Below are 10,381 nucleotides of genomic sequence, written 5' to 3'. Positions count from 1 at the left end.
CAGAGAATGGTATGATGTTAAGAGGCTAACAATATGTTTTAGAGAAAGAAAGAGAGAAAATTGAGTAGAGAGAGAGTTTAGCTCACTAGTTTGCAACTTGTTGGAATTACAGAGAATGATATGATGTTGAGAGGCAAAAAATTATTCTAACTATTCAACTCGTATGGGTAGGAGCGTGTGAAGTGTAAAGTGCACCATCAAGCACTCTTGCACACCTACGTGTGCATCGTATGCTTTGCACACTCCACACATGTACCTTCATTCTCTTTTGTACTTAGAGTATATTGCATAGGAATGTGTGCTCTTAAATATAACTCAACAAACTCTCTCCTCTTCAATGTGGGACTCAAACCTACATCTTTATCTCTACAAAGAAATTTAGGAAAGAACAATAAAGCATAGTTGTTGTTTTGAAATATACTTAAGCATTTTTCAAATAAAAAATATTAACAAACAGTTGACTCATGTCACATAATTCTTGCTTAATGACATAAATAACCTAATTTAGTATTTAAAAACCGCCAATTCTGATCAAGAATCGACTATTTGGATTTGAAATTGATGGGACAGGCCCTATTCATAATTAGAATATGGAATCACTTCCATTTTGATAGACTCACACGATTGTCAAAGCAAATGAGGGAGTTTGTCAAGGAATCCGGATCGCCCTAGTCCCACCTATTTTAATTTTTTTTATTTTTTTAAATTAGATATTATCATTTGAATTTTTCTTTTAATAGATAAGGGGGTAATGTAGGCCCTACCGTTTTTAGAAATAGTAAGTGGTTTTTTATTACATCAACAACAATGAAAACCTAAACCGGTAGCTGGTCAGTTGGTGCTACCGGCACGACCTCAACCCTATCTTAATTAATATTCAAATTCATGTGAGACTGATTCTCATGCGGGAGAATGAGTTCGATCAGGCAAGGATCCTCCTGATCCGAGTTTTAAAACAGTAGCCTATGTGTTCCAGGTTTTCAACATGAAATAAAATAATTTAATAAAATATACGTTCCAAGTGAGCGTATTTGTGTCATTTAGAATAAATCATGAGACTAAATTACCAAAATATCAAAGAGTACTAATGATGAAAAATCTAAACCCTGAGCGTAGATTGGCACTTCAATTGATTTGCCCTTTACGGTGATTTGACCATTTTTCCTTTTTTTTACTTGCAAAATAAGTGAAAAGATTTGCTGCTCCCTCGAGAGCATATTGTACATTGGCTCCCTTGAGTAATACTTTAGCTTGATATGTTTTCGACACCTTTCCTTTCCGGGTTGTGACCAAAGAAATTTTTTTTGAAATGCACGTTCAAAAAAAAAAAAAAAAGAAAAAAAAGAAAAAAAAAAGGGGACATCCCAATTAATAATCATCCATTTTTTTAGGGCAAGTCAAGCCGTTTAAGAACTCAAATCTACACGCTTTTTTTTTGCGTGTAAATGTATAACATACACGCAAAATCTGACTCCTGAGGGAGTATGTTATACATTTACTCAGTCAGGTAAAAATCTAACTTGGGAAGAATTTTTTATTTGAAATTTTGGGATCACCTAAAATTCTGGTTATATTCACGAAATAAAATTTAAATTTTGACTCTGTAAGAATTAGATCATACCCCTAAAAACTTGGACGGTTTTCATTTAATTTTGAAGCATTATTTCTTTTAAGCCAGCAATTTGAATATATATATATATATATATATATATATATATATATTGAAAAAAAATTACATCTCTTAAATTAGGAGTCCTAAAAATACTTTAGATTGGGCATCGCCAAAAGGAGTAAATACATAATATGCTCCTTCGCGAATGTGAAATCATCATCTTCGATGATCCGGAAATTCAGGAAAATAAAAATAAAAAACAGAATCCCCAAAAGAACTCTTTTGTCTGTTATCCATTTCGTTCTCCTCAGATATTCATTTTTTTTTAGTACTTTCAATTCCCCTAAAAAATTAAAAAAATTAAAAAAAAAGAAAGAGGGGATGATCCCGATATTACTGACGTTTGCCGGGGCATTCTGAATATGGGAAAGAACCTCGACTTGTGATTGTTCTGATGAATACCATTTAATTACTCCAAAACAAAAAGACAGCAATAAAACCATCTTTTTTTTTGCAAAACAACGGAAGCTCGTACGGCCAGGAGCCGTAGAGAGATGATGTCATCCCCTCTCAGCCGTTGGATACAGGCGGCGAGAATAGTTAATGCGGGCTAATCATTTCCACACGTGTGAGATCTACCCTAGATCCAATATCAACGCCCCACATTCACACCTCGGGGCCTCTCTCACATGTGTGAGATGACGGGGAGATGACGTGGGCCCAATCTACGATGTTTTGGCGCGTGCGAATCGACATGGCAAGATGTACGAAACGGGTGACGTCACTGGATATCTCAATTATAGCCGAAAACGGCTGCATATCGTAATCATATTAAACCCTACCACCAAAAATAAAACACTCTATAAATGCACATCAGCATGAAGCCTTCTTTCTCTCTCTCTCTCGCTCTAAGCCACCAAGCAAATCCCTCACTTTCTCTCTCTAAAGTCTAGTTTCTCTCTCTATAATATCTGGTTTTGTTAATGGCTGCCGTGTTATCTATGATTCGCCTGGTTCTTCTTCTTGCCATGCTCTCTGTCATGAGAAATGCAGCAGGTGAATGAAGCTTTATCTCTCTCTCTCTAGATATTTAGATCGGGATTCTAGTCCTTGAGCTTATTTTGTCTCCTCTCTCTGTATCTCTCTCTCTCTAAAGTTAGAGTGAGAAACCTGAGATTCTTGTACTTGGGTTTGTGCTACTATGATAACTCAGGCATATTTATATCCTCTTTCTCTCTCTAGATATGAAGTCCTATGTGCTTCTTTCCTACTCTCTCTCTAGAAAAAAGGATGCTTGTGCTTTCCTATCTCTATAAAAACATGGAAACCCAGTTTTTCTCTCTCTAGGTGCTTCTTTCCTACTCTCTCTCTGGAAAAAAGGATTATTGTGCTTTCCTCATCTCACTAAAACATGGAAATCCAGTTTTTCTCTCTCTAGGTTTTATTATGTGGGAACTTGTTCCATATTATCAATGTATTTATTTGTTAAGAACTAACCCAACTTTTGTTTCTCTTTGTAGTTGCAGGTTTAGGATTTGTAGCAAGCGATGATAATGATGCAACTGCTTTTTGGGCTGAAGTGGGTTCGGAGTCTGGGTCCACTGGGCTCGATGGCTTGGTCCATATGGGTTCGGACCGAACTCTCATTAGTGTGAAGTCACGTAAGCTCATGTTAGAGACTTCTAGGAAGGTGGGCTCGAGTGGGGCGGATGGTGGCTATGGAGATGATCTCAGAGGGGTGCCCTCTGGTCCGAACCCACTTCACCATAACGGCAGCCCGCCATTTCACCACAACTGGACTCCAGCGAAGCCCCAAATCCCATGACTTTATCTCTCGAAGGATCTCCATGGCCATGTCTAAACAATCATAGGAAAATATAGGCTCTATATAACTACAAATATAAGTAAAAACCTAATGTTTGAATGCCTTCTTTTTATTCTCTCTCTCTACCCCAATTTTGCCTTTACCCCTGCTAATGTAATGATCTAGACATGTTATTTACAGTTTTTGGAAACTGGTCTTTGAAGAATTCCTTTTGCAGTTCCAAGTTTGTAAGTCACTTTTGGAGTTGTCTCATGTAAATTTGCTTGCGCCGCTGCTCAGTAAAAATATACATATTTTTGGGGTGTTAGCTTTTCCTTGTTACGTGATGAGTGGTTTTTTCAGAATTTGTATTGGGTTTGAAATTGAAGCTTAGAGTGGTGATTGGGAAGTTTATTTTAGATTTAGGGTTTAGAGATTCGGACAAGACTGGGACACCTTCTCCCTAAATGAAAATCTCAGGAAGCAGAATAGTTAGCTGTCGCGCTAACAGGTAACTTGCCCTGGAATAACGTCGAGTACTATAGCAGCTGAAAACTATTAAAAAAATAATAAAAGTACACAAAAGTTCCCAAAAAAATAAAGAAATATTTTTAAAGTAAAATTCAACAAAACACCATGGTTACAAAAGTAGTGAAAGAAACACATTTTAAAAAAGGGTTTGGCTTATGTTAGGTTGCAATATTATACAATCCAATGAAACTGCGCCTTCAAATTTTATCATAACATGTAATTTTCGTGAAAGAATTTTTTAGGATTATCTCAAAATTTATTTTCATATCTAATTATAAATTTTAAACTCAAAAAATAGTTAAAATCAAGTGGATCTATAGACATGAAAATCTTGAAAATAGACGGTTTAGATAATATAGTGCAAGAAGTACTATTTTTAAAGTTCAAAATTTTTTTTTTTTTTTTCATATTCATGATAAAAATTAGAGGTTTTTCCAACATTAAAACAACTTTTTTTTTGATGGATTTTTTAGGTGCATCTATATTTCTACATCAACTTTTGAGAAAAATGTAAAAATAAGTATTCGTCACGAAAATACTTTTCGATCTTTTGCGATATGTTAAAAACATTAATAAACTACTTTCTGCTCTTTTGCCAAATGATAGAAAACATAAATAAACATGTTGTATATGTAATTCTTATTTTTAAAAATTTTAATTTTTTTTTTAAAGGTCATCATGTTGGACCTCCAACTCGAGCTCGGCAAGGGCCCGAACTCGTGTAACTCAGTGTCAAAATGAGTCTAACTAACTTTTGAAAACATTGCGTTTAAACTGAGTCAACTAACTTTTGAAAACATTGTGTTTTGTTTTCCTTTATTTGTTTTGTTTTATTGGGCCAGCCTGTGGGAAAAATCTCTCCACACAACATATTAAAGTTGGTAATGGAAGGGTCGGTCCGAGTCGGGGCTGGGATGGGCTGGGCCCAAACCTGGCATAGCCTGTCCCACTCCATTGCCAACCCTACCTATGGAGAGATTACGCCCACGAGCATCTTATACTATTTTTAGCTCTGTTAATCAGTGTTTAAAAGATTGTTTTTTCCATCTTCCAACCATATTCTCCCTATCCAAATCGGGAATGGAGCGAGTTCTATGCAACCTAAGAATTTCTTAATTCCCCTTGGTTTTTAGTTGTTTTTACTTTGGACACAGTCAAGGTGAGTCAACTGACTGACCTTCAGCCGACTCATCTATCACCATGTGTTCTCTTGTTTATCTAATGTCCATCTCTGAGGTCGATGTAAGACAAACATTTCAATTGGTGTGCATCCAGCAGGAATTGAACCTGCAAACAGTGCAAAAGTAATGTGAGTCGGCCGACTCACCAAATATTTTTTTATTTTATTTTTTAGTCTAGTTCATGTACTATTCTAATTCGGAATGTCAGTATGCAACATCAAATAAAATTTGAAATATTGGGATAACATTAGTCCAACTTAAAGAAACATGTTTGGTGAGTCGGGCGACTCACGTTATTTTTTCACCACTAAACTCTATTTTTGCCGACTCACATTATTTTTGCAACACCGATCTCTCATCTATTATTTCACACTCTCGAGAATGATTCCACTTCTAGTTAAAAGAGTGTCAAATTTTCCATTCCCAAATTTGAGCAAATTAAAAGTAGAGCTGAAGGAGCATGCTATACTATAACTCACCCGGGCAAAATAGTGGCTTGGGAAATTCTTTTTGAGTCCCATTTTTGGGAACCATCTTAGTATCACTAGAAGATTATTATCAAAGAAAAGTATTTTGTTTTGACATCTTGAACATCTAAACCTTTCCCCCCAAATATTGGATGGTTCCTATGCAATTTTGGGATGTCACTTTTTTTAGACATATAGAGAGTGGGATTTAATTTGTGGGAAAATATTTCTATATCTTTATTTTTAGGTTTCATTTCTTGATAAACTTAAGGTTTCCAAAAGATATCTTCTAATCCTTTGGTCATTTTAAACTTATTTTTAATCTAAACAAATGTGAGGAAAGCATGCTCTTTTTAAAGTCAATCCTTTCTCTCTTCACTTATATACTCCAAATTTCTCTCTCTCTCTTTTTTCATGTCTTTCACTCTATCTCCTCTCGTGTTTCTCCAAAAGCAAAAATCTTATAATATTGAAAACCAAATCCTCAATCTTCACTTCATGAAACTCTCTTGAAACTGCATTTCTTCACTTCATGAAACTCTCTTGAAACTCCATTGCCTGTTTGATGGAGATTACACACTTCCCTTCACCGTAAAGCTTCCTCTGAACACCAGACGAACCCATCAAGGCCTAAAGCATCTGCTGCCTTGAAAGATGCCCTAAAGCTTTGTATTCTCCATTTCCTTGACCACAATTTGTCTTCACATTTGAGTCGGAAGGCATCGACTTCAACACAGAGATTTGAGCAGTCAGAAACCTAATGTATTTGTAAGCCTCTCGAAGAATACTCGCAGTGTCCATTTTACTCTCCCATGGCATTAGTTTCTCGAGGCTCCTAGTTAGTTCGCTGATCTCTTCCTCCATTGACGATCATAAAAGCTCTGAGGCGCCATTGATGAACTTGAAGAATAGAAATTAGGGGTATAATGAGTTGCAGAAGATGGAAGTTCCATGGTTGATGGTCCAGATGGTTCATTGAAGTTTCAGAGGATGCTAAACCGAGAGATGAAGGACCAAGAGGAAAAACAAGGTCAGAATGAGTTGGAGATAAGCCCGGAGTGGAATCACCAGTAGAGTGAACTGACTGGTTCGGGCTTGTCTTAGAACTCACGCCCTCTACAAAGTGCTGAAGGACGTGTTCGAGAGTGTAGCATTAACTTGATCTCAAGCATTAATGTGAAGCCTCTTCCTCTTCAGCTCCCTTAATGGAGGATTGAGAATAACAAACGGCAGAAGGAGAAGATGTTAGTCTCAATAATGAAAATTAATAAATAAATAAGCAACTTACCCGAATCTGTCTTTAAATCATAAGAGGGACTTAAGGTTTCATACCAAAACCTATAGACCAAGCCATCTGGTGACAGACTACCTTGAGTGTCATCTTGGTAAATCTCCTTCACCTATTTTTTATCATTCTCTATTTTACTTGAGGGGTTAACGTCTTTTTATAGAGAACCATCTTTTGTAACTCTCTCATTCATGGTCCATAGGAGTTGAGATCCAAGTATAACTCATGCCTTAATTTTTTTAAGTGCAGCCAATTAGGATTAACAAGTTGTCACCAAATTGTTAATCCTATGCAATGAGCTATACCTGTCATTAGTGCACTAATGACTCTCACAATAGGATGTCATTCAAGCATTCCTACATCTTGATAAAAGATATTTAAAAATTAAATAAGTTTGTACATCTATAATATAAAAAAATAATTCTTACAAAGAATCCAAACAAATCATTGGGTTTTCCCTCCAGTGACAATGAGTTTTCCCTCCAGTGCACCATCCTATAAAAGCTTCAAAATGGATCCTAGTATATGACATTGCCTCATGTCAACCACATGGGATTTCACATATACTATTCAACATCGCTTTTGTACCATTATTGAAAAAAAAAATTCCCAAGATAAAGGGGCTTGATAGGCCATATTTCCAACATCTCACACTTGGACTTTTAACTTCTTGTACATGGCATTGCCTCATGCATTCTACATGAGATTTCTATATACCCAGCCTAAAGGCTCTTTGACATATTATATATGACATTGCGTCATGTTTTCCACAGAAGATTTCCATATACCTTGCCAATGTGGTCAAACACTACACTTGGATTTTTTTGCCTCAATGATTTTATATACGGCATTGCCTCATACTACGTGCATGAGATTTCTCATATACCTTATCAGAGTGGTCATACACCACACTTAGATTTCTTGGCCTAAATAACCTTGTATATGGCATTGCTTCATGCTACTTGCATGAAGTTTCTTATATATCTTACGAATTATTCGCCAACACGCTAAATTTTGTTTACATCTTTCTTTTAGCCAAGAGAAAAAAAAAAAAGGCCTATTGCTTTCGCTTGTTTCTTAAACATGTCATCCACAACTGGTTTTTAAGTCCAAAGCTCATATTCGAATCATAGGTCAAAATAATAAAAACAATAATAATTTGACAAAGTTGTTGGTATTATTATATACATAAACAAATCTTTAAGTGGTCTCAACCTTAACAATAATAAAAGAAAGAAACGTAATATCATTTCTTTTTGACATGTTCAATAAGTTTCAAATTGATGATATTATCAAACTATTCAATAATGGCTCCCACTATTCTCAATATGTGGTTGTCATCATAATAACAAAAATAAGTCCAATATAGTCTAGCATGTTAGATCAGTAATTGCTCTCACTTTTTTCATGTGCACTGATAATTGTAAAGCTAACAAATTCAATTCTAATTTGGAAAATGATGATTTACTCCCTCTATCTAATGAACAACTATCACCAATATGATAATTCAATCTAACATGATACATCATTTTATATATATATATATAATGTCATTTGGATATATACAAAACTTGATAAGATGTCAATGATAATTACATTGAAAAATAATAGCTCAACGTCATATCCTTATGGGTACAAATTTAATTTTCTAAATAAACGAAAGAGTACTAAGCAAAAAAAAAACATCGAAAAGTAAGTCACAACTTATTAATCTAAACAAAATATTCTTAATGTTTGTAGAAAGCAGGAAATAAAATTCTAACACAAATATACATATATTGTTAAACTTGAAATATTCATAATCATTGATCACCATGAAAATTTTCAAATCAAGTATCTCTTTAAATAAAATTGATAACCAATATATGTCTCATCATAATATGTATAATTGTTAGAGGCCCATGTTGGAAATAAATACAAATATCATCCAACCTTTTTCTATAATATTTTTTTTTTTTAATAATGAAGAACGAGAGATAGAGACTTGCGTATCCATGGAGAGAGAGAGAGAGAGAGAGACTAAATTTCAAAATAGGATTGCGCATTGATTTGGATTTATTTCATGTTATTAAGATAAACTATAATGTCAACAAATTATTAATTAAAGGTAATAAAGAACTTACCACAAAAGCTTTGTAATTGAAACCTACTAAATTTTAATTTAAGGCAATAAAGAACTTACCATAGATGTTTTATAATTGAAACTTGCCAAAATCTAATTTAAGGCAATAAAAAACTTACCACAAATGCTTTATAATTGAAACCTTCCAGAATCAAATTTAAGGCAATAAAGAACTGACCACAAATGCTTTATAATTGAAACTTGCCAAAATCTAATTTAAGGCAATAAAGTATTGGTGGTATAAGACCAATGGGCTAGAAATGCAATCTTTTAAAAAAAATTCATTATATAAAAACTCAAGGGTTTAAATGCATGAGTAACTCAATACATATATTCAAGCCTACAAACATTGTTAATACACATTTGAATAATAAAATTCAACCCTAATAGGTCCCTTACAAATCCCTTATTCAAAAATATAATTAGCTCAATACAATTTTCAAATATTCACAATATATATCTCTACAACATATTGCAAGACTTGTACTCGCAATTCCTCATTATATCAAAATTATATGATAATTTCATCTCCATTCTTCATCCTCATCATATATTATAGTTTCTCATATACATCGTACACTTGATCATAATAATTCAATAAGATTTCAATTCGCATAAACAAATAATGCATAGTATTAAAGCTCATACCGCAAGATTAAAAAACAATATCAATATTCATACAATTTAACCAATCATGAATCCATTTAATAACTGTAAATACATCAATTAACATGCAAACATATATGAGGAAACCATGATTCGAACCCCTTGTACCCAGGCCATGAAAATGCCTTTTGATGACTTAATTTTATCCCATTTTTTAAGGCACGGGTGATAATAATAACTCAAGGAGATCAATCCAATGAGAAGCAAATGATCACTTTTATTTCACTTAATGGGGATCAAATCATGAGAGAGATATGTATCAAAATAGTCCTTCAAAGTTTGAGAGAGATACTATACAAAATAAGGAAGTTATGGTGAAACACGAACTTTTCAACATTAAAAAAGGAACTCAATAGACTATTTCATATGCTCAAATATGATGTAATAAACCTCTCATTAGTTGTATATCCTCAGTAAAAATTTCAGAAAAATAAAATCAAGAAAATCAAGTTAAAACTACTAAAGATCATGGAGTAAACAAGCTTGTCTACACATACCATGTGTATGGACTACAATATTACTTTAGAACTCTTCAAATATCAAGTTTTCAGGACAAAAAATGAAGAAAACTACTATAAATTAAGAATTACAACAAGCTTTGATAATGAAAATGATGTAAGAATTAAAAATATGAAAAGAAAAATCAATACCTTAATTTAAAAATATGAAAAGAAAAATCAATACCTTAATGAAGCAATAGTATGGGCTTG

General features: G+C 33.9%; 1 protein-coding gene across 1 annotated transcript; it reads left to right on the top strand.

The window, feature by feature from the left end:
- The first annotated feature begins 2,512 nt into the window (after nt 1–2,512).
- On the top strand, nt 2,513–3,742 carry CLV3 (CLAVATA3). Its single transcript, XM_088852644.1, has 2 exons — nt 2,513–2,668; nt 3,133–3,742. The coding sequence occupies exons 1-2, from the start codon at nt 2,596–2,598 to the stop codon at nt 3,435–3,437; spliced, it is 378 nt and encodes a 125-aa protein (XP_088708770.1). The 5' UTR covers nt 2,513–2,595; the 3' UTR covers nt 3,438–3,742.
- Nucleotides 3,743–10,381: the final 6,639 nt, after the last annotated feature.

This window comes from Amborella trichopoda, chromosome 11 (genome assembly GCF_054954075.1).
Source record: "Amborella trichopoda isolate Santa Cruz 75 chromosome 11, AtrichopodaSantaCruz75HAP2 v2.0, whole genome shotgun sequence".
Taxonomy (NCBI): Eukaryota; Viridiplantae; Streptophyta; class Magnoliopsida; order Amborellales; family Amborellaceae; genus Amborella; species Amborella trichopoda.
The sequence above is the reverse complement of the archived record's forward strand: the minus strand, read 5'-3'. Positions and strand labels throughout refer to the sequence as shown.